Here is a 24,097-nt window from a genome sequence, read left to right on the forward strand (position 1 = left end):
CTATCAGTGTAATCATCTTCATGGAAACCCTCAGCACTTAGTGTGGCCATCTGTCCGTGTTTCACAGGGAGAGGTGATATAACGTGACCAGACTACTCCAGCTATGAAGTGAATTTACAATTTTTTCTCCCTAGCCAAAGTGAATTCTGCTCCCCATGACTAACCCACAGTCTTTCCTTTCCTTTTGTTCCCTGTCCAATCAGCACGGGGTGGCCTTCCCTCTCGGGCCCAGCTCTTTAATAAAGGCGACTGTGGGCACAGCTCCACGTAGCCCTTCAGGAGGGAGACCTCCGACGACTGACCACACTGTCCCTTTTCCTCTTGCAGCCAGCCAAGCTTGCCGAGGCCTTCAAGTACTTCGTGCAGGGCATGGGATACAGTAAGTGTGGCCTTTCTGGGCGGGTGGTGGGGTGAGGGGCAGGCACGGGAATTGAAAACACAATGACCTGGACCGGGCTTGTAAGTAACCACTCTCAGTACTCCCGGCCAGCCTCAGCTTTTTGCAAATGAGGAAGGTCAGGGGAGGAAATGTTTAGGTGTGTGGTGGATGGGCGGTAGTGCGGAGGTTCTAGTATCTTCTTTATACCACGGTGGCTTCATCTCCATCCACTAATTACCAGGTGTGGTTTCAAACGGAATTTTCTTTAGATTAGGTGAGGACCCACCGTCTACGCACCAAAAAGAGCACAGTGGAACTCTGAAAATCTTCCACATTTCGGTTACATGCTTGCTTGCTTTTCTTAAAAATTTAATTTCAATTTAATTGACATATAGTACATCACTAGTTTCAGGGGCAAAACTTAGTGATTCGTCAAGTTATGTGTATGTGATTATGTGCTTGCTTACGAGACTTCCAGTTGGGATGGTGGTGGTGATGAGGGTCATGATGAAAGATTATTACTAAATCATTTTTTTCCCCTCATTTAACCATCACAGTGAGCCTATATGATACTTTTTTCCCCCTTTTTTTGAGAGAGAGGGAGAGAATGCATGTGCATACAAATGGGGTTAGGAACAGCGGGAGGGGGGAGACAATCTTGGGCTCCACACTCCGCACAGAGCCCAGTGAAAGGCTCAGTTTTGCAACCCTGAGATCATGAGCTGAGCCGAAATCAAAAGTTGGATGCTTACATGACTGAGCCCCCCAGGCTCCCCAGGTGCCCATCCTATGAAGTCCTCTTACCTCATCTTACAAATAATGGAACTGAGGTTTGGAGAGATTAAGCAAGCAGCAGAGTGGGTAGCTCTGCAAGTTCTTTGAAAACCATAAAACTCGGTACATGGGTGATAAAGTCACCCATATTCAAGACTGTGCCTCTTTGCCAAGTCCTTGGATTTGGGAATTGAAGGAGAAATAGAAGCATACTTCAGGAACGTGCTGTTTCTCACGTGATGGTTATAGTTTAGTTGTTAGACACATCCAGCCTTCTTCAGCAGTGCAGTCCCATGACCGGGACAGACCATTGCCAAGTGTAAGCACTCTGGCGGGTTGTGGCCACAGATGGTATCAGTTGAGGTGTGAGCCATGACGTGGTTCTTTTGGCTCTTTCTGCCGACGGCTTTGAATGATAATTTATGTGCCCATCTTAACGAGGATGTCTGAATGTCTAATCTATTCATTTTTTTCCCCCTTGGAGACCGAAACTTTTTGTCATTTAAAACAGTAATGGTATCTTTGGTAAGCCAACCACACTCTTAAGATTGGCCGCAGCCGCCTTTAGTTTCTGGAGAGGCCAAGAGCCAGTGAGTCTCATTTACATGCTGCAGGCAGGGCCCGTGTCCCCAGGTGCCCTGCTCCAACAGAAAACATCTGTCTCTGGGTCTGCTGCCTTCTCAGCTACCTGCCCAATGGGAAAGCGAGCAGGCAGAGGCAGCGCCCGGAGAACGCTGCCGGATGGACTTAGTTTACCTGGCAGGGCGTACATCATGGCTTGTTTGCTTTGGACCTGCCCTGGCTTTGGATTTCTGCCCCGAAAGTGTATTCTGAGGAGAGAGGAAGTGAAAGACAGGCCTTGTTCCCTCCAACACACACATATCCACCCCCGCCACACACACACCTTCTGTTTCCAGGAAGCTGAAGCATCCGGCAGGTTACAGGGGAAGAAAGCAGGAAGAGCTCTCGTCCCAGAAAGCAAGTAGTCATCTGCTGAGCGTCTGCTCAAGCTGGGCCAGGCAGGACTCGCTCTCTGCATCCGTGACATCATTTGCTGGTCAGCCTTAAGCCCTGGGACATCAAAAAAACTCTCAGATTGGGGGACTGAGAAATAGGGGTTCAGAAAAAAATGTGAGCGACAGATGTGGGAGAAATCCCGATTCTCCCTGGATCTAAACACTCGCTCTTGGAGAAGGGAATTCAGTACAGCAAAGATTCGTTTGGTTTATGGGCACGTGTCCCAACAGGCCAGCCCCTGCGCCCTCGGAGTGACGGGCGTAATCACCGCCAGGCTTGTGTATGTATCCGGCTCCGTGGATTGTGACCGATTGCTCAGTGTGGCCTTCGCAGTGATGCTTTGTTTGGGTGGTGTACTAGCTTCCTATAGCTGCTATAACAGATCTCCGCAAACCGGATGGCTTAAAAACACCGAGTAACGTGTTTTCACGCTACTACAGCTCTAGAAGCCAGAAGTCCAAAATCAAGATGTATGCAAGGTCATGCCTCCCCTTGGAGAGTCTAAAAAGATCTTTCCTTGCCTCATCTCAGCTTCTGGAGGGAGCTGGCAGCCCTCGCTTTTCTTTGGCTTGTAGCCACATGACTCCCATCTCTGCCCTGGGTTCACATGGCCGTGTGAGTGTGTGTGTGCGCGCACGTGTAGGGATGTTCTGTCTCATGAACAACCGGCCTAATCTAGTATGACCTCATCTTAACAAAATGTATTGGCAAGGACCATATTTCTGTTCTTCAGTTCTGCTGCCTATGAACTTAGGGCTGGTGGTTAGGAGTTTGCGGGGAGTAGAGGGCAGGGTTCAGCCCAGTGCAGGTGGGGGAGTCGCTTTGTCTTCATTTCACTTTCTCAGCCATCTGCTCTGTGCAAGGCTAGTACAAGTGCTAAAGGATGGACATCGCCATTGATAGCTGGGAGCTCACGAGCTCTCTGGAAGAGATGACCAGTCACAGCTGGGCTGCAGATTTGCCGGCGCGGGGGGGGGGGTGCCCTCAGATTCCCCACCTGTGGCATACGGGGATTAGCCCAGCTGGTGTCCTCCAGGGGTGTCTTGACAGTGGAGGGCTGTGGTACGTGGGCACACACAGGGGTGCTGATGCTGGGGGATTGGTGTTTCCATTTTACTGATGGGCTTGGAGGGCTCCGAGAGGGACATTCCCAGAGTCACACAGCTGTTAAGCAAGTAGCAAACTTGGATTCAGACCCACCTCTAGGTTCAAGCCACTGTGTGATTGCACGTTCTTAGCTTCATGGGGACTTGCTGTCCACCATGGCGAGCAGATACGGAGAGGACAGGGAGCCCGGTGGCTGGGTGGATACCGGAATGGACAGGTCAGGCAGGAGGAGGCGCCGTTGCTGGCGTGCAGGTGCCCGTCGTGTTCTCTAACCGGGTCCCTCACCAGGGGCATCTCTCTCTCTCTCTCTCCCCAGTGCCCTCAGCCAGCATGACCCGCCTGATGCGCTCCCGCACGGCCTCTGGCTCCAGCGTCACGTCCCTGGAGGGCACCCGCAGCCGCTCCCACACCAGCGAGGGCACCCGCAGCCGCTCCCACACCAGCGAGGGTGCTCGCCTGGACATCACTCCCAACTCCGGGGCCACGGGCAACAACACCGGGCCCAAGTCCATGGAGGTCTCCTGCTAGGCGGCCTGCACCACGGCTGCCCCTGGACTCTGGGCTTGCGCAGCTGCCCTTTCTCTGGCCCTTCCCGCCCCCGCCTGCCACACCACACGTAACTCGTATTAACCCAAAGCTTATGGTGTAAGAGAGCTCTGGGGGGGGCACACAGTGAGACTGGGTTCAACAAGGGCGCCTTCCCCAGCAGAAGCAGGGTAGGCGGACCAAAGGAAAAGAAGGATCTCAGTGTCTGTGCTCGTGGCCGGGCTGGCCTGATGGCCGCCCCCCACCCTCCCTCAGAGACGCCGAACTGCCAAAAACAAGACACGCCGCCCTAAACACTTCCTAAATCCAGGCCTAGGCTGACCCGAGCATCCTGGTTCTAAAGGGCACTTTGTCGGAAGCCAGCCCCCTCTCCTTCCTGTTTCTTCTCCAACTAAAGACAAACTGACCCAGTTTCTGGAAACAGAACCCTGTTCTGATTTGGGGAGGGGAGAGCAGCAGATTGTAGGTAGCTCTTTTGAACTCCACCAAACAGGAAGCGGGAGAGAGGTGGAATTTATGTGGAGGCTAGAATGCTTGGAAAAACAAATCTACGCAGTTGACGTGAAGACATAGATTTTCAAATTTAGTGTATATAGCCACTCTTTCATGCCGAAACATACAAGCCTCTTCTTCTGGCATCCTTTCAATGGACAGTGAAAGTGGGCAGCAAAATCTCTGGACTTTCCAAAGAAATGGTCTTGGCAAACATCGGTGTCATTGGATCGGAGCCCTTGGCTCTGCTGTCTGCCTCCTCCTCCGTAGCCCCGACTTCCCACCCTGAATACGTGAGTGATGATTTCGTTCATGGGGAAGAGGACTTAGGTTTGTCCTTGCTTTCTTTGACATGGAGGGAAACATTCCAAACAGCCCTACATGGCTGTGATGAGTCTCCACGCAGTGGGGCGGGGGTGGGGGTGGGGCAGGGCTTGGGGTGGGGGTGGTATTTGGTTTATTAGATGTAAGGGATTTCTGTGGTTGTGATGGGATCCAGGGCAGTCGTGATTTCAGTTGATCCCACTCCGGTTCCCAGGAATCTTGGGTGATGGAGTTAACTTGCTTCCAATCTCTGACTAGTGGGGTTGAACCTGAGTGTGACAGCCGAATGGAATGTCTCTGACTTGGTAGCATCACTGGGTCTTCGGGGAGAACCGTTTGCCCCTGCAGGGGGGTGGGGATTCACACGGAGAGTGTTGGCTGAGAAGATGAAGGGATTCTGGAATATTCCGTGGGACTGCCTTCCCTCTCCTGCTTGCCCCTCTTCCCTGCTCCTCTAACCTTTTGCTGAATGCAGCGGCACCACTGACAGTTCTGGGCAATGTCAGCGTCGCTGTCAAGTTTCTGTACTACTGGCTTTTGATTTTCATCTTGGCTAACCATGGGTGATCTTAGAGGAGGTTTGATCCGAGTGGGATGAATCCGTGCGAATCAGCCACTGGGGCCTGGTGCTTTCTGGGACCCTACGATTGGTAGGTAGAAGGAAGTAGTCTAGACTTCAAGGTAACTGGAGGGGCAGTGACTCAAGTTTCTTGCCCCTACCATCCAGAGGCTTCCCCATCCCCCGACTTGTGCAGAAAGGTCAGGGGTCAGGGCAGGAGTGGCTGAATCGAGACGCAAAACTGTTCTGTACACGTCTTTCCAAAGGAGTTTCTTAATGAGATATTTGTATTTATTTCCAGACCAATAAATTTGTAACTTTGCAGTGGCTTGTGTCTTCTTCCTCTGAGAGAGTGGGTGTGTAGCCCCACATGGCGGGAGGGGTCCTTCCTCACCTGGGAATTCCCAACGCCTGCCTTAGGACATCACTGTCCCCGAAGACTACAATGCGAGCCACCGATATAAGTTTACCTTCTCTAATAGTCGTATTTTAAAAGGTAGAAACCAGAGAATTTTAGTATGTTTCCTTTAACCCAGCATATCCAGAATATCAACCATTTCAACATAGAATCAGTATGACAATGATTAAGATAATTCACCTTTATGCTAAGAAAATCAGTAATTCACACTACAGTACCTCTCAATTCAGACCAGCCCTATTTCGGGGGCTCCATAGCTCAGACGGCACAGCAACAAAGGATTAAAAGTTTTCAACCCGTATTTAGAAGGAAACATCCCTTACGTTTTATTTTTATTACAGCAAAGCATGTGATAAAACCACTCCTCCTCACACCTTGTTTCTACTAGACTAAAAAAATAATTTAAACACAACAGGTTTTAATATCTTGTTACTTAGGCGGCTTGGGATTAGTTTAAAATTTAAAATTTGTAGAACAATTGGAAAGACAGTGGAGAGTTCCCATATACCCCACACTGTTAGTAAGACCTCACTTTGCTCCGGTGCACTGGTCACAACTAAGAAATTAGCATTGGTAATTAACTATTAACTAAGCTCCATACTTCCTTGGAATGTCACTACCTTGTCGCTGTTCTTTTTCTGTCCCCGGATTCCATCCAGGATGCCACACGGTATGTGTCCTCATGTCTCCCTAACTTCTCTTGGTCTGTAACGGTGTCTCCAACTTTCCCTGCTTTAGAGGACCTTGATACCTTTAAGAAGTGCTTGTCAGGCATTTTGTGACTGTCCCTCCGTGAAGGGTTCTATGATACTATTCTCATGGCTCCACTGGGGCGATGGGTTTTTGGAAGGAAGATCGCAGAGACCGTGCCATGCCAACAGCGTGATGAGTCATCGGGAGTCCCCACTCAACACCGTCGACCCTGATCACCTGGCTGAGGCAGGGTTGGCCAGGGTCCTCCACTGCCCTGTTAACTTTTCTGCTTTCCTACACTTGTTCTTTGGAAGGAGGTCACTAAATTGCTGAAGACAGACCCCACTCAAGCCTGCCTTCCCTTTTAAATAGCTATCTTGCTGTTATTTATGCGGGATTTTCTTCACTTACGTGGGAGAGTTCCTTCAAGTGTAATTGGCTATAAATTCCCTATAAAACTTGATGTCTGCGCTATGGTTCAGGGAGGAGATCTGCTGATTTCAGAAATGAATTTGGGCTGACAGAGTTGTTAGTGCAGCACGGAAGGGTAAGAAGGCTTTCCTAGCCACGGGGACTGTGTGGACCCCAGTGCGGAGGAGGGAAGATGTGGGCCTTTGTGAGGAGCCTGTAGTGGAGACGGGGGCAGGTGACCAAGCAGATAACCTGCCATGGTGTGATTTCAGTCGGTGATATTGGGGTGTGTTGCGTACGCTTAAATGGGGGGGGGGGTACGCTAAACCGCCATCAGATTAGTCAACACAAAGATGCGTTTTACCCTTATCCCAGTACATGGCCCCTGGATTCTAAACACGGACCATGGGGCGGAGCACCCCACGTTAGGGAAGCCTACTTTACACACGGGAGAAGGAACTTTTCCCACACTCACTAGAAAGCCCCTTTTCTGCATCGGGTCCTATGCAGGAGTCAGAACAGAGAGAGGGCGGGTAGTGGAAGAGCCCAGAAGCACGCGGTGGGTGCCTAGGTTGGCTTTGGGAGTGGGGGCGTGGTGCAGCCACGGCTGGACCCGCCATGCTCATAGCTTGGGGCTCGGGCTTCCCCCGGAGGAAGAGCTGTGGCAGGTGCGTGCATGCACCAGATGGCTATTGAGAGACGCTACACTCAGAGGATTTCTGCCTGCTGGGGGGACCTATTTCTGTTCTCCTAGATGCCTGTTTTGGTTTCTGTCCCCTAACCTTTGGGTTTCAGTAGTAGCCAGCAGAGCAAGTGTGCATGGAGATGAACCATGTGCAGGATCTTTAGGGACATTGGGGACTTGACCTGCCACCACCTTCATTGTCCCTTCTCAGATACAGCTTCACTGTTGATCATTGGATCGGTCCCTTGATGTAACCCCGATCCTTCTGGTTACCTACTTGTCTTGGGCTAGCTGGGCTGCGTGGAAACCCTTCAGGGGTGTCCCATGTGGAATCCAGGGGCAAAGAGTAAAAGTTGGCCTTAAGAGGTTGGAGACCAGATGAGGGAGGGACCCTGGGGAGCCCATCAGCCTCGTTCTTTGTTCTTCCAAAGAATCAGATTTCTCTGTATCTCCTAAGCCTAAAATGGTAGTCCTAACCCAAGGGCTCTGACCTTCAGGTTCTTGGACATGGAACCAGTCAGGTCTTTGTGTCTCCTAAGGGAAAGAAAACCACTGATTCAGCTTGACTTAGGTGTGCACTTACTGTCCAATCAACTATGACTGGGTTCACCCTCCTCTCACCCCCTCCCCCCACATAAGTGCATCAGGGGTTCTAAGCAATGTGTGTAGTTGTAACACGTGAACTGCTATGTACTCTTCAAGGTTAAATTCACTGACAGCCAAACTCACTGTTGCAAGACAGAGCCTTCCTCACCCCTGCTCTGAGAAGTATTTTCCTAATTACCCGTCCTCCGCAGGAAGCACCCACCATGTGACAAGGGTGTCCTGCAGAGCCGGACCCAGTAGAACGTGCAGTATTTCAACTGTGGGTTACCTTAGGTGTCCTTTTCTCTGGCAATGGCATTTCTTCTGTGTCCTTAGGACCAGCACAAAATGCCCAGGGCGTTTCAGCAGGTTTTTGTTAAATGGAGAAACACTTCCTCTAATAAGTGTAATATTTAGCAAGTAGTATTTTTCTTTCCCCTTTTTTATTCTGTCTCTCAGGATGAGTGATCCTTGTTTCACAGATAAGACAGCCAAGGTTCAGAGAGATTAGATGACTTGCCCAGGCATTTCTAAAATGGACCACGTCCCTCGCTGCCTCTAAAAACAGTTCACTGAGCACATGATGAATAGAACCAGCGATCGATGTGTCGGGATTGCAGAACGTCGGCTGAGTTCCCCGGCCTGAACCTACAGATGCCCTTAAGGCTTGTGTTGCTTGTGGAGATGTTTGTTCCTCTGTTAAATAGTCCCACCCAGGCTCCGGTGACCTGTGTTTGACCATTATCTTCTACCTGCCTCTCAATTCTTCTGTCCCCTCTGTTGGCGGGCTGACATTTTCTCATGGCTATCAATAAGCCTCCTTTTAGTAGCTGCTTCTGCCTCTGTACGTGATGGACTAAGAAATCCACTTTGTTCATATTGTGTGAAAAATGAGAGCAATCCCGTTTAGCACGGAAATCTGGAAACATTCTTTATAGAATATATTATATGAAAACATACAGGGGCGTGGTGCCAGCTTTGTCATCTCCTTAGAAGACATTTTCGCTCAGTTCCACACCGGGAAAGAACCCAGATTCAGCTGGAACCCAGACTTCTCAATACAGAGGATGCTTTGGCATTTTCCTTTCATCGGGGAGGGGATGGAGAACACCGACTTCTCTGCCATGTGTTTTACCTTCGCGATAAAATGCTCTGGCCATTTCCGCCAAATGCCGTGTTCCCCAAACTTCACCCACCTGAGAAGTCATCATAAATTTCTCCCCAAATCTGCACATTTATCTTAATCTGGGGCATCCATAGGATTCCATGATCTAACTTCTGGTTTTGAGAAGGTTCTGCTTCAGGATAGAAATGTTCTTGGAAAGAATTCATGAGGCAATTATTCTTTTCTTGGAATTGACACTCCTCTGACTTTATTATAGTAGCAGAACATGTTTTGGAGGTAGTGGAGGAGGGGGATTTGGCCAGAAGGCATCACGCATGTCTTTCACCCTGTGTACTCAGCTGGATGCACATCTGTTCACACAGCAGGGCGCGTGCTATGTGCTGCACTGGGTTTGGGGGACAGACAAGAATGCCTTTCCTGCCTTAAAGAACCAGTGTTTAATCAAATTATAACAACTAATGAAAACATCAAACAGAAAAGGTGAGGGAGCAAGCAGCATATGATTAAAGTAGAAAAACACTCAACTAAACATTGCTGACACTTTCTCTTTATATTTGCTGCTGTGAAACAATGATCTAAAACAAAATATACAGACACATACACTGACTCGAATTTTTACTCTACGTTTGCTGACTATACCCCATTCACAAGGACACGGACACGGAGAAGGACACAAGGACACGGAAACATCGGCCAATAATAACTGGTTTTGTTAAGCACTTATGGTCTGCCAAGCTCTGTTCCAAACTTTGCATGTCATTTGCATTTTATTCATCACGGCATCATCCCCCTGAGGAAGGTGCAGTCATTTCCTGCATTTCACACCTGGGGAAACTGAGGCTCAGGTGGGTGCAGAGAGGAATTCCAGGAAGGAATAAGGTACGAAAAGATCCACTTGACTCCCAAGGTCAGAGCCCTTTCCATTTCATCCCGCAACGTGCCTTATCTGTCTCTCTACTCCCACCCGTTCCTAAGGCAGCTGGCAATAGATACCCGCCCCTCTCCGTCTCTCCATGGGTCCAAGCCCTGCTTACCCAGCCCCTGACACATGGCACACACTGTGCGAGGCCAAGAGGATGCAGTCATAGTCCTTGACCTCAAGGCACCCACAGTCTAGTTGGAGATGTAGAAAGGCACTGAATAAATGAGACAGGGAATGAACAAATGAACACAGGAATGTTAAAGATTCCTTTTTGCATTTATGGGAGGTGTCTTCCAGCCCGGACCCATTTGTAGTACCGACCTTTTGTGAATTCCAGAATTCATCCTTCTGAGCCCATCTCCAAATGTCTAGCTATTTTTATTACCATACGTAAACTATCTGGGACCTAACTTTCCACCATCTGCACATTTATCAAATGTACTCAATGCTCCGTCTTTGCGCATCAGAACTGAATGTACAAGAAAATCCACCAAATCCAGGAGGTGATTTTGCTGATGATTTATTGCTTTAAGGAGAAAAACATAAATGGGGAATTTGAGCAATGAAAATCCTTCACATTGAACAAACACGTTCTGTGCTACACAGATCATGAGAAAATGAGGAATGTTATAAAACATGACAGATTGCCCAAGTGCTGTTTTTTCCTCTGTTGGGAAATTCTGAGACATTCCTTCTTTTGTATTTTAGTCCCTTGCAAAAATGGCAGTAGGAATACTTAAATACGAAGTCACAGTCTGAATATGATATAGATATACATACACACACACAGACACACACGTGTGTATGTGTAGAGATACACAGGTGACCATTCTGACCGTTCACGAGTCCCAGCTGTGCAGGCTTAAGGCAGTTACTTTGGATCAAGATAAGTCCTTAAAAAGGCAGTGACCTAATTCAATAGACTAGTCAGGGGCTACATTGCTTCCCCATTATCTCTAACACAGTACAATGTTAATGAAATTATATCAGTTGGATCATATCATTCGAATCTACTTTCTTTATTCACTCCCTGAATCACTTTGAAATTATCATTGTAATTATTGTCTTGTCGGTAAAGCGTCTCTTTTATCTTTTAATTGGGGGGGCATGCTAACTGGGCTTAGTGACAGGAAAGATGGCTCAAGTGTCAGACTGACCTGGGTTTGCAATCCTGGTCCACAGTTCACTACTTGGTAAGACACTGAGCGAATAGCCCCTGTGAGCCCCAGTGTCCTACCTCTAAAATGGGAAAATGATTATAATGCTACACCTCGTAGGTTTGATATGAGGATTGAATAAGTTATTGCAGTGAAGCACCTAGCCCAGGCCTGGCCCTCAGGGGTGCTCCCCAAATGCTCAAGGTTTAGCAAAAAGCAGTGGTTTGGTGAAGGCAGGTTTCCTCTCTCTGCCCGCCTGAGCATGCCCAAGAAATTCACTCTGAGCACGAATGCGAATTTTTTCAACAAAGGTTAACAAATCCTTTCCTGGAGTTACGAAGGACTAGAGAGCTCATTTATCTCACCCACTGGATTCCCCAGCCAATAAACATTTGGTTGGGGGTCATTTACCCTCTGCCTGGAGGCCTCCTGGAGAGCAAGGCCCAGTGCAGTAAGCTGGAATTTGGGCTCCAGCGTGTTTTGGCTGAATTCTCAGCCTCTTTGAGTCTCAAACTTTTCGTGAAAAATATGGGAACGAGAGGCTTACTTACAATGGTTGTGATCATGAGTAAGAGAATTTAAAAGCTAGCAAAGTGGGTGGTACCACGTAAGCTTTCAATAAAGAGACATTTTTGCATTGGGATTATTTATTCCTAACTTTGACCGAAGTAGGTTGCACCAGGGCAGAGTGACCGTGGCTGCTGGAGGGATCTTCCTTACTTACATTTGCCCCGAACTTCCTTCCCAGTGACGTGGTAACATGGGGCTGAGGCGTTCTCTGCCCTGGACTGGTCTGTTTCTCAAAACACGCTGGCCCTCTCAGTCCCAGGATAATCCCAGATTTCTCCAGCCCGGCTTCCCAGGATCTTGGAAGCTATGCTCATTTTCCCAAATTGGGATGCAAATTCATTAAGAACCTAGCTCTTGGGTTTCTGCTGAATTTCAAATGCGGTTAGCTGTCACCCAGTCCTTGTCATTTACAGATCTCACTCTGAGAAAATCTGACACACATGGGCTCATTGGAGAGTCTATTCGTAGGGCGAAAGCTCTTCACACAAGAATTCTTTTTTTTTTTTTCCAATAAAAATATACCTTTCTTTAAATATTAAATGCCTCTTTCCCTATGGCGCTTAAAATAAGACTTGGCTAATGAAAATTAGACTGGCATGTACCTTTGGAAGAAGAAAGCCTCTGAGTAAAAGTAGGAAAACATACAAGGTTCTTTTTAATTCATCAAATATGTGTTGAGCACCACTGTATGCCTTGTACTGGACCAGGCATGTGGGAGGTACAGTCAGGCGGGCCCATTCCCACCCTTGGTCCTCCTCCAGAATCCCTCTGCACACCACACAGAATTCCCTGAGGAACAGCTTACACATCCCTCATCAGCAGCACTGGGTAGACAAAATCATCTTTTAAATGCACGATGAGAGCTGGTTCTGATTTGGGGGGGGTGGAATCGGCAGGGAATCCATGGGGTTTTGTCTAGCCCATGTATTTTTGGATGCTCAGGCACCTAAAATATCAGAAAGTCAGATACTCTTCTCTTGGAAAAGGAGCCAGAGAGACAGTAAAAAGAGTAAGAAAGGAGACCGTGAAGTCGGTGATGCCGACATATTTTCCCGCTCGACACGTCTGGAAGCTGTACACGCAGGGTCAGCGACGTGGCTTAGAAAGTCAGCTCGACTTGGATTAGAATCCCCGCTCCCTCTCTCACCAGCCGGGCGACTTTGGTCAAGGCTCCATACCTCTCTGGGCTTCCATTTCACATTTGTGAGAATAGAAATAATACTGGGCACTTTTCAGCATTGCAAAGCTTCTCCAGGAGCTAATGCACAGAGAGCACTGAGAACTAGGTCTGGGACCTAAAAGGTACTAAATAAAAGAAAGAGAACAGTAAATATTTATATTCTACTAATAACATAAATAATAACCTTGTTTCAACTCCTAACAGCTTTCTGTTCTGTTTTAGCTCCAACCCCTTTTTGGCTTTTGATTCCTGTTAAAATATATTTCTGTTTCTAAACAACTGGTATACCTCTGTCTTCACACCAGAACTGGGTTGTTTGGGTCCACAGACCCTAAGTCTGTGGAAGGGGTCCCTGTGGCAGAAAGAGAGGTGTCCTGCGCCGAGGGGGTGACCCGACAACTCTGGCTTCCCAGGCTCGTGCTGAGTTGGCTCCAGTTCTTGGTTTGAGCCACATCCAGCCTAAAACTATGTCGGTTATTTCAAGTTGGGCTGGCCCGGACAACGACGGGGTCACCCAGGGCTCTGCAAGAGCAGAAATGCTCCCGGAAGCCATTCCCAGGGGCCCCAGGGGCTATCGTAAGGGCTCTACCAACTCCCACGAGCCCCCCAGCAGAGAGAGGGCGTGGATGCGAGCCCGAGCTGGCCGGCTGCCCCTGTCCTGTGGATGAGCATCAGATTCATCGCTAGGGGCCGACACTTCTGAAAATGAGCTGACCCTGCTCTGACCCTAGAGACTTTTCCCATGAAAAAGAGTGAAAGTTATTAAATTGCATTTCTGACCAAAATGAATCCAATTTTTACCCTTTACTGGGCAGGGATGAAGACAGACTTAACCTCCACAAAACCTAGGCTAATGAACCCAATTTTCCATTAAATTTCAAAACCAAACAACCAAACACTTGGCAAATATTTGGTGACTTTAGGGTGCACAGATCTTCGGAATCAGAGCTCCGTGGGTGGGCTATGGTCAGAACTGTCTGTTAGGGTGCCCCTTGGCAGGGCTCAGATGATAGACTGGTCCAGGGTCCTACATCCCATCTGTCCTTCTGAATAGACCCAAAGAGTCTCATGGCTCGGGATCGAGAACAGAAATGAGTGATATTAAGTGCCTCGCTGATGCTGTTCCTCAGAACTCCGGCGAGATCCGGCAAGACTTCCGGTGACTTGGACAGGCTTGGGTTTTGTCCAGACTCTTTGGAGATGGACACTTTTTCTGGAGTGTGTATGCAGCATGGGATATTCGGGTAGATGGAGACAGGACAGGGGGCCAAGGATCTGGATCAGGATAGTTAGAAGTCAGTGGGAAGTGGATGAAGAGGGCTCAAGTGTGGGCCTCAGAGGGCTGGCTGGCTTGCAAACACTGGGCCAGGCCCCGAGCCCCGTGTTTTGTGTCTGCCTAATTGGCAATTTCTGAAAAGTCAGGGTAGGACTCTAAGTCAGCAAAGATATCATTGGGATTCCTACAACTCAGGTTGCAGAAGCAAGCATTAATCCATAGGACCTGGCGGGAGAAGCCGGGCCCATCGGGACACTGGAAGGCGACATCGATGGTCTTGGACTTGTAGGGGATGCAGCACCTGCTATCCGTGCAGACCCCACAGTACTTCGGCCGGTAGGAGCGTGTGCTGATGCAGCCGGCGAGGGTGAAGTTCATGGGTGCCTCTGGCTGGTACACGGCCAAACACTTCTTCCCTTCCTGCAGGAAAGGTGGTTCCAGCTGGGTTGCTCAGAAGATGAACAGCCACTCCTCCCCACCAAGCCCTCAATTCTCCCTTTGCACGCACCATGTGGGACCACTGCACCTTTCCTTCAGTTCTGTGGCTCCTTTAAGCTGGGAAGGACCTCCCCAAACACAGGAAGGCCCAGCCACACTATGCAGGACTAACCGCGGACCTCTCAGGGCATTGTATCATTGTATCTCTGTCCCCAACAGAGAATGCCCATGTCGCTTTTTCAGTCCACCCAACACCCCAGCTAGTGAGTAGCAGACTCATCCCGGGGCTCCATGACTGGGGAGATGCACGTTCCCCCAACCTGTTCCTCCTCCTCTCTACCCCCAGCCTCTCGCACATACCCTCCTCACCTAACTTGTCCAACCAGAGTGTGTTCTGTCTCTCCGCTGGGATGTGGGCCAGTCAAGAGCAGGCCCTTTCTATGACTACAGTCCAAGTCCGTGCTTGGTACACCGTAGGCACTCACAAAGCTCATCGCAGGCATGGCTCTACTATGGACCGGTGCCATGCCGGAACAGGGAGGGTCGTGGTGCAGAGCCAGGCTCCCTGGGGGCTGAGGCGTATACGGTTCGAAAAACCATCTGAGGTTCATAATTGTAAAACCAAAATTGGGTGGGAAGCGTGAACCAGCAGCGAGGACTTGAGACGTTGGGGGAGACCCTCGAGAGCCCCAGGCAGTCACCAGCTTAGGACCTTTGCTCCTGTTTCTCCTGCTGCTGGTAGCCTTTCTGTCCATGCTCTCAGCGAAGCCACATCGGCTGAGTGCCTACTGTGTACCGAGCCCCAAGTACAGAAGGCCAGCATGGCCAAGGTCCCTGATCAGACAGGGAGAAGAAGAGAGACGGGGAGGAGAATCCCGCTGGCCAGCACGGAGCTCATGGGAGCAGGGGCGGGGACAGCCAGCGAGGAGGATCTGGGGGTGCTGAGTTGCCTTGTCTACCAGGCCCCCCTCTCCTCAGCAACCCCAAGACTATCAGTACTCCAAAAATGGAGTCAGTGCTGAGTTTTTCTTTTCTTTTTTTTTTCTTTTCCGGGCAAGGCAGATGACCAGTCCTAAGACAGAAGTGAGGAGGCCTCGAGAGAGGCCAATCAGACTCATTTCTAACCGCCGTGACCTACTCTATCCCAGATCCCTTGTTTTAAGGATCTTAGACTCTGCAAGCTGGAGGCGAGGCCTGAGACCCACGCCACGTTTTACTGATGAGGGGCCTGGGGTTCTAAGACATAGAGAGTGGCCCTGTCACACGCAGCGAGCAATAGACAGCCACTGAACCTCCTCTGCCTTGAGCCCTGTTTCCAGCTCCCCGACTGCCCAGCATGGCTGTCATGCCTGTGCCGGGGGCCATGTGGGCTGGGTGGGACAGGAGCAGAGGGGGAGCGGCAGTCAGCGAGGGTCCCTCCCCGGCACCACGCGTCTTCCCATTTCACAAAGGGCCCCCACGAGGAAGTCCAGAGGCCAGGTTTGAAGCAGGCTCTACTGCCTGCAAGTCCAACATGGCTCCCTCTTCCCTGCCCGGGGGAGGTGGACTGACCTTGATGTGCGGACGGATGTCCACGTCACAGGGCCGCAGGCTGCACAGGCGGCTCTCTTGCTCAGGCCAGCAGCGGCTGTTGACATTGGAGATCCGGGTAGAGACCCCCAAGCCGCAGGTGGTAGAGCAGGGGCTCCAGGGGCTTGTGTAGGTGAGGCAGTTCCTATGCCATGACTCCATCTCACCTGTGGCCGCTGAGGATAGAGACCAGACTGCTCATGAATTTCCAGCTGCTGGCAGCCCCTCTCTCCCACCTGAACCTCCAAGGGGAGGGGGGCGGGCTGTCGACCCCCAGCCCCGAAAGGGCAAGTCCACTTCTAACCATCATGGGTCCCCGGGCAAAGGAGGACCCGTTCTGAGCTCCTGTAGTTCTCCAGAAGAAAAACCATCTTCACAGACAGGTGGACTGGAGTGCAAATCCTACCATCCTATTTAACTACCTATAAGCTATCTGGTTCCAGATAATTCCCTCCAGGTCTCAGTGTCCTCACTGGAACAGCCTTCCACGGCTGGTGTGACAATGAAAGGACCTGTTGACTGAGTATGTATCAGGCATCTGCAAGGCGCTGGGATTTGAAGAATGGAGCGTACTGGCCCTACCCCTACAGAGGTCAAGTTCAGATGGAGAAAATCAGAGGGAGTGTCTATACGCTGGTGCCTGATGTCTAAGCCGGGTGATGCTGAGGACAGAGTGGATAAGGACACACACAGCCACGTCCCCTGGGTTCAACTCTGAGCAAAGCCACTCAGTAGCTGGAACTTCCATAGCGCCCACCTCCTGCCTCAGTCTCCCCACCTGCAAATGGGGTTTGGCGATAGCATCGTCCTCACATCTGTGAAAGCTGGGAGCCATCTCTGGCTCAGTAAATGTGAGCTCGTATGGTTTCTTGACTGTTAACTGCACAAGTCTTGTCTGGCTCTATTTTTTATTTTTTCTTTTCTAAACTTTTTTTTTTTTTAATTTCTTTTCAGCGTAACAGTGTTCATGTTTTTTGCCCCACACCCAGCGCCCCATGCAATCCGTGCCCTCCTGAATACCCACCACCTGGTTCCCCAACCGCCCCCCCCCGCCCCCTCAAAACCCTCAGGTTGTTTTTCAGAACAATTAACATGGAGGACATGGGGAGATGGAGAGGAGAAGGGAGTTGGGGGAAATTGGAAGGGGAGGTAAACCATGAGACACTATGGACTATGGACTTGTCTGGCTCTATTAACGTACGAATCGCAGCATCTAGAATGTGGGGAGTGGTCTCTGCGTAATGGAGAAACGGACGGAGCTCGAGGTGGAGGCAGATAAAAAGCCAGGAAGGGAGAAGATGGATCCCACGGAAAGACCACGAGATACACGAGAGGAGGGTCTGAAGAGGACGTCAGTCAGTCTAGCCCTGACCCACGCACATGCACCCAGCAGGTGGGCATCAGGCGGAGGGAGAGAGAGGGAGAGAGGGACGGTAGGGTAGGGTATGGGCGGGGAGAGGAGGAGAGAGCGAGCTTTGCATGGTTTATGGGGGAGAACAGGAAGGGGCAGGAAAGGAATAAAAGAGTGGGGGAGGGTCAGCGAGTGGGAACGGGAAATGTAGCGAAGAGGAGACACCTAATGGAATCGGAAGGAGGGAGCACGGGGAAGGGGCAGCGCCGGTTGCCCACCCCCACCCCCACCAAGGTAGCGGGCGTGCAGGGAATAGGGCGGGATGAAGGCGGGCATGAATGCGTGAGAGGGGAGCTCCGAGAGACTTGAGAGGTGGAGGAAAGCGGGAGAAGCATCTGAGGACAGAGGAGAGTGGGGCGGGGATGGCCGCGGGGATGGCCGCGGGGCGAGCGCAGAGCAGGGCGGCGGAGGGAAGGATTTGCCTGGGAGGATAAAACGGCTTTGGTTTCTGGGTCGCCCACCAGCAGGCGGGGGCCCTGCTTGTCCTGGGTCAGAACGGGGTCACTGGGCCACACACAATGGGCAGACAGCCACGGCCCCGCCCCCAGTGACCCATGTGTGGCTCTGCCGTGGGGAGTGCTAGGACAGAGCTTCCCCTGCCCACCTCCTCCGTGGACATGGGACAGCCTCTTCATGGGGCTGGCTCAGACCCTGGGAGCCACCCCCAAACCCCTCCAGAGAGACTGTGTACCCCTGAATGGCGGGCAGGGCAGGATCACCTCCGCGCAGGCAGAGCCACTGAGGGCACACAGCCTGGAGGCAGGTCTCCAACGCCTGGGCTGGTCCCCTCGGACCCCGGCTTTCCAGGGCCAAACCTCTTTCTCCGGTTTTCCTCCTGCGTCTTGGATTTGTCTTCCCCATCTCTCTTCTCTCCCTCGCCTTGGATGGCGGGATCTCCAGGGCCACACACGTGGTTCTCCCCCAGACGACTGGGTGCCCCAGGGTACAAACAGCAATGTCTGGAGGTATTGGGGGTTGTTGCTACTTGGGGGGGGGGGGCAGGTAGAGGCCAGAAGTGCCACTAAACATCACACAGTGCACAGGAGTCTCAGGTTCGAGATATCTGAACCCAGGCTGAGAAACGCTGCTCAGCACAGCGTCCTTGAGCAATCTCATGCACTTAATAGCTTTTTAAAAAATTACCAGCACCCTCAGAACTCCTCTGGGCCATGCCAGCCTCAAACTCAAGCTGTTTCAAACAGTGCAATTCTTTATCCTCAATGTGTCCCTCTCATTTTCCCTCCCAGGTCACGATGAGCCCCGAGAGTCACTGTCTACCCCTCTCTCTCCTTCATTCCTCGCAGTGGATTGAGGCCATGGCCTCAGGCTTACTTCTCACACAGCGTCTCTCTCACCTCTGTCCCTTCCTTGCCACTTCCACTTCCAGTGGCCTAGCTCAGATCCTCATTGGCCCAACCATCCATCCATCCATCCATCCATCTGCCCAACCATCCATCCATTTATCCATCCCTAAGACAACTATGGATTTGGTACCTGCTAAGAGGCCGGCGTTGGGCCACTGCAGCAAGCAGTGGTAAAACCAGTGGGCTTGTCCTTGTCCTCCCTTTCCAGGACTTCCCTCCGGCCTGTGTACCTGGCTGCAGCCTCACCTGCCCATCTATTCTCCATCGTGAGGGAAGCCACCCACCCCCTCTCCTGCTCTTACACCTTGTATCCCTGCTTCTCCTTCCCCGGGTGCTGCATACGCCCCAGTCTAATCTCTTAAGTAGGATAACTAACAATGAATCCCATGGATCTGGCTTTGCTCTTTATAAATCTCTTCCTCATTTTGTGTTGGGAGGACCTCACAGAACAGTTGGGACACAGAGAGAAATAGGGTCGCAGAGGACAGATGGCTTTGCCAAGGTCACACAGCCAGTGGGCAGAGGTCTGGGGACTGGGAGTCATTGCACTTGTGTGCCAATCATAGAGAGTCAGGGCCCCGCCCTCTCCTCCCCCTCCCCTCCCCCCTCCTATCACCACCCCCTCCTGCGCTCTGTCCTCCTACTCCTCACACCCACCTAGAGCACCGGTGTGGCGCTGTGTTGTCTTGCGTGGCCTCCTGGCGTCGTGGTCGCATACCCACTGCTGGCAGCAACGACCAGGGATGCTGACCCGCCGGGGACGATGGCACCAGAGGCGTGGGGGGCGCGCGCGCAGGCACAGGGGTGTGCAGCCCACCGCGCCATCCACGCATGTGCAGTTGTACTTGCAGTTGGGCTGGAAGGACTGGCCGTTGGTGTAGCGCACCCCGTCCAGGACACAGCCCACGCCGACCACCTCTGCAAACACATGTGCCACTCAGGTCAGGCCCGCTGGGCATCGTGCCCCCACGGACACACAGCCCACCCCTGGACCTGGCCCCGAACCTGGGGAGTGCCCACCCTGGGGGCTGGCAGGCCGGCAAGGCAGGCAGGGCCCAGCCAGCCCCCCTTCTCCCTCCCAGAGTGTGGGGTGCGACTCAGCCACCAGCCATCAAGTGACCCTGGGGCCAGGCTGGCCGTGGTGAGGAGACAGAGTCTGGTCGGGACTGGAACCTGTGCCACCTGTCCTGTCCCACCCATGCTGTCCCAGCACATGGCACAGAGCTGAGCACTGAGGAAGACCTCTAGGGCCAGGGTTCTGAGGGGCCAAGTGTAAAACCTATCATAACACTTGGGAACAAAGATCCCACTCATTCAAGGCAGGCATTTACGGAAGGTTCTGGGCTTTGGAGATACAGTGAACAAAATGGACAAAACCATGCCCTCGTAGAGCTTCCCGTGCAGTGGGGGCCACTCAGAAGGGATGCAGAGATCATACAGAGAACGGAAGGCTACCGGTGTGCGCGAGAACAACGAAAAGGAGGGGTGGGTGGGTGGGGGGCGGTGGCTGATTAAAGCAGACCCCTTCCTTGCCCGTGTGGTGCTGCTTCGGCAAAGGGGGCAGGAGGTAAGGAAGTTTGCTGGCACGGGTGTTGGTGGGGGATCTTTTAGGGAGGGAGGGAAGACACCTGGGAGGTTAGGGGTAGCCAGAGATGAGGTGACAGTGGGCTTCCTTGGTGGCTCAGAACTGTTAGCAGCTAGACGTGCAGTGTGTGCTCCATAAGGAACTGTTGAGTCAACTCGTGCTTCACAAGAGCCCGGGAGCTGCTGAACAGAACAGGGAGTAGGGACAGTCAGGAGGCCACCCCTATAGTCCAGGCTGGCGGGGGGCCGTGCTCACACCCTGGAGGGACCGGGAGCTCAGCTTCTGGGTGTGTTTGGAAGGAATTGCCGCTGGATGAGATGTGAGGAGCAGAGGAGATGAGTCGGGAGACACTCCTCGTCCCATAACCTGAGCCCTGGCAGGGGAGTGATGGATGCTCTGTCCTTGGAGGAGCTGGTGGTGGGGTGAGTGACCTCAAGAGTTCTTCCTTAGACATGAGAAGGACATGGTTACAGAAGCCTGGAGGGCGGGAAGGACCTGGGGCTGCAGGGCCCGGCCAGCGCTGCCCCCCGGATGCCATGTAGCCTTGAGGACAGTGTCTAGAAATACAAGCATAGGGGTATCCACCCAAGGAGGGCTAGTTTGGAATCCGAAGTCTGCCCAAAGCTCTGGCGTATCTCCCGGATTCGCTGGCAGCCGGTCGTTGATAGTAATAATCCCAGTATCTAACAGGAGTGAAGTGTTCCTAAGTTCTGTCTCTGTTCTTGGCCACCTGACCTGCTCTGGGCCAGACTTTCATGCATTGCTGATTTCGTCCTATAAGGAAACACCACCCCATTTTCACATACAGCAAAACTGAGTCTCAGTGAAGTTGAGTCACGCGCCGAAGATGACACAGCTAGACGCAGAGTCTCAGCCTGGCATGACGGCTGTTTGTCCTGGGAAGTGATCGTGCAGGGAGAAGGAAAGCCACTACCGCTTGGCGGCCATCTGATCTTGTGCCAGGCACCATGATATGTTATCTCATTCGGTTCTCCCAGTGACTTCACCAGGAGAGTTTTCTTTTCCCCATTTGATGGACAGGGAGGTCGAATGATTCATTAGCTCAAGGTCACCCAGCTGGTGATGACAGAGCTGTACCTCGGTCCCCGGGGATCTGACTCCACAGCCCATTTCCTTCCACCAGACACCAGGAAAGGAGGGGGAATTGGAAAAAAACAAAAACAAAAACAAAAACCAAGGCACAACAAAACAAAGCAGAGGAAGCACTGGGTGAATCACTCATCCTTTTGTTCTGAGTCACACGCCGACCACGCCCTTGCTCTGGGAAGGTGTGAGCCCGCGTGTGTGCACATGTGTGGACACGCTGGTGGATGGGGAAAAGGAAGTGTGCTGAAGCCTGGTCTCTGCCCCTGTTGGGGGAACTTTGGGTAGGCAAGGCAGTACCGAGTGCCCGGGAGCCCTTAACACAGTGACACCACCTGGGGAGATTTCAAAAATGCTGATGCCCTCACCATGCCCCAGAATATGGGGTGGACCCGGGACTTGATATTTTTGTAATTTTTTTAACTTCAATATTTTTTTAAGATTTTATTTATTTATTTATTTATCAGAGAGAGAGAGAGAGAGAGATTGAGAGAGAGAGAGAATGCACACAAGCAGAGGGAGCAGCAGGCAGAGAGAGAAGCAGTCTCTCCTCTGAGCAAGGAGCCCTACATGGGACTTGATCTCAGGACCCTGGGATAATGACCTGAGCTGAAGTTGGACGCTCAACCGACTGAGCCACCCAGGCATCCCTGGCCTTTGATATTTTTTTAAAGATCTCCAGGTGAATTCAGTTTGTAGCCAAGATTGGGAACCACTGCTTCCAAAAGCTGCTCCCAGTCTCCTGGGAATTTGGGGCAGATGGGGACAGTGGTGGTACTGGTGGCCCTGAGCAGCCTGCCCACCATTGGCTAGAGTGAGAGTAGGGTGCACGACATGTATGGTGACTGGACCCACAGCAGACTCTAATGCCCCCACATCGCTTACTTTTGAACTAATGGAAGGACCGGCTCTTGGTGAAAACCGTATCCTATCTAATCTCAGGCTTGCAAGTACTAGAGTAGTGTGGTGAGCCTTCCTCTTACCGAAGGACCTGTACGAACTCAAATCCCTGGTTCTACCATCAAGGTCTTCACTTTTCTCCCTTCCCTAATGGACTGTCAGCTGCATGGGAGCAAGAACAGGGGGTCATGCCATGTTGTAACCCAACTGTTGCAGTATCACCCACCTATTCAAAACTGTGTGAATGAATCAAGGGATGGAGGGATGGATGGATGGATGGATGGGAGGTGGGGTGAACCCTCATCTGTATTTGGCTACCATGTGTCAGGTTCTTGACATCTCAACCACACAAAGAAGTATTATTTGTCACATTTCCTTGATGACAAAACTAACACTTAAATGGTTAAGTAGCTTGCCCAAGGTCACCATATCAGTTATGGCGCTGGGATTTGAACTTAGATTGTCTGTCTCTAAAGACCATGCATGAGCTGTCTACTCCTTTGCTCTGGAAGGAGACTGCCTCCTCCTCTAAGGATGACCATGGGCAAAGGTGAGATAATTTTTTACAAGGGAAGGTTAAAACAAAGCAAGTAAAACAATGACCCAGAACAGCCGGTCACATCTGAGGTTTTAATGCGATCCCTTGTTTATTCTCAACAATTGCATGAGGTTGGTTTGATCGAGCTTCTTACATGATGTGCCCAAGGTCACGTAGCCAGGATTCAAAACCCAGTTCTGTCTGCCTGTAAACTGCATGATCCTTTCAGCAAACCACACTGCTTTCAGGCCTGGCCCAGCTGTATTAAATGCAGAGTAATGTTTGTACAACAAAAATAGCCAAAGAGTGTAATTCAGAGGTCACTCTTTGCCCATAGAAGTATTTAGTTTGGCCCACAGAATGTTTTAGGGGAAAAAAAAAAAATTTTTTTTTTTTTAACATGTTGCCAACATTTACAAAACATACACAAATCTGAATTTTTGGATTCTCTTGAAAATTGAGTAGACTAGACAAGACCAAGCTCACTTTTCTGCCTGGCCACAGTGTCTGGTGGCCAGGAGCAGGGACCCCTGGTAACCACAGCTTGCGTTCACCAAGTTGCCATGATTCACCTTTCTCTGAGTTACCTGTGTCGGTGTTGTGACTGCTCATTCTTAGGACCTGTCTTTTCTCAGCCTAGTTACATGCACAGCTCCAAGGACAGGTTTAACCTGTCTTGGGGACCGTCCAGTGGTTGAGTTAACCATTTGCCACAAGATTATCTGTGGGACTCTTCTTTCTCTTTCCCCCTCAGACCCTGCCTGCTCCTCCGTCTTGCCTTAGGGTCTCGTGAACTCAGACACCGTGATCACCATTTCTAGGAAGATGTTTCATAGAACACTAGCGAGTTTTGTGTTTGTGTGTATGTGTAAACACATACAGGCATGTGATGTGTGTATCTGTGAGTGTGCACATATGTGGTGGGGTGGATGAGTGGTAAAAATCTACCTGGACAAAACAATTTCCT

General features: G+C 51.1%; 2 protein-coding genes across 2 annotated transcripts in view; one reads left to right on the plus strand and one right to left on the minus strand.

Moving 5' to 3' along the window:
- Positions 1–5,522, plus strand: part of NDRG1 (N-myc downstream regulated 1) — a 53,621-nt gene extending 48,099 nt beyond the window's left edge. The window contains exons 15-16 of the mRNA XM_059165568.1: positions 328–379; positions 3,594–5,522. Coding sequence (XP_059021551.1) covers positions 328–379; positions 3,594–3,805 — 264 coding nt within the window. The 3' untranslated portion in view covers positions 3,806–5,522. The remainder of the gene's footprint in view (positions 1–327; positions 380–3,593) is intronic.
- Positions 5,523–10,542: 5,020 nt separating this feature from the next.
- Positions 10,543–24,097, minus strand: part of CCN4 (cellular communication network factor 4) — a 34,115-nt gene continuing 20,560 nt past the window's right edge. The window contains exons 3-5 of the mRNA XM_059165569.1: positions 19,661–19,921; positions 16,211–16,404; positions 10,543–14,641 (exon numbers count right to left, since the gene is read on the minus strand). Coding sequence (XP_059021552.1) covers positions 14,342–14,641; positions 16,211–16,404; positions 19,661–19,921 — 755 coding nt within the window. The 3' untranslated portion in view covers positions 10,543–14,341. The remainder of the gene's footprint in view (positions 14,642–16,210; positions 16,405–19,660; positions 19,922–24,097) is intronic.

This window comes from Mustela lutreola, chromosome 3 (genome assembly GCF_030435805.1).
Source record: "Mustela lutreola isolate mMusLut2 chromosome 3, mMusLut2.pri, whole genome shotgun sequence".
NCBI lineage: Eukaryota > Metazoa > Chordata > Mammalia > Carnivora > Mustelidae > Mustela > Mustela lutreola.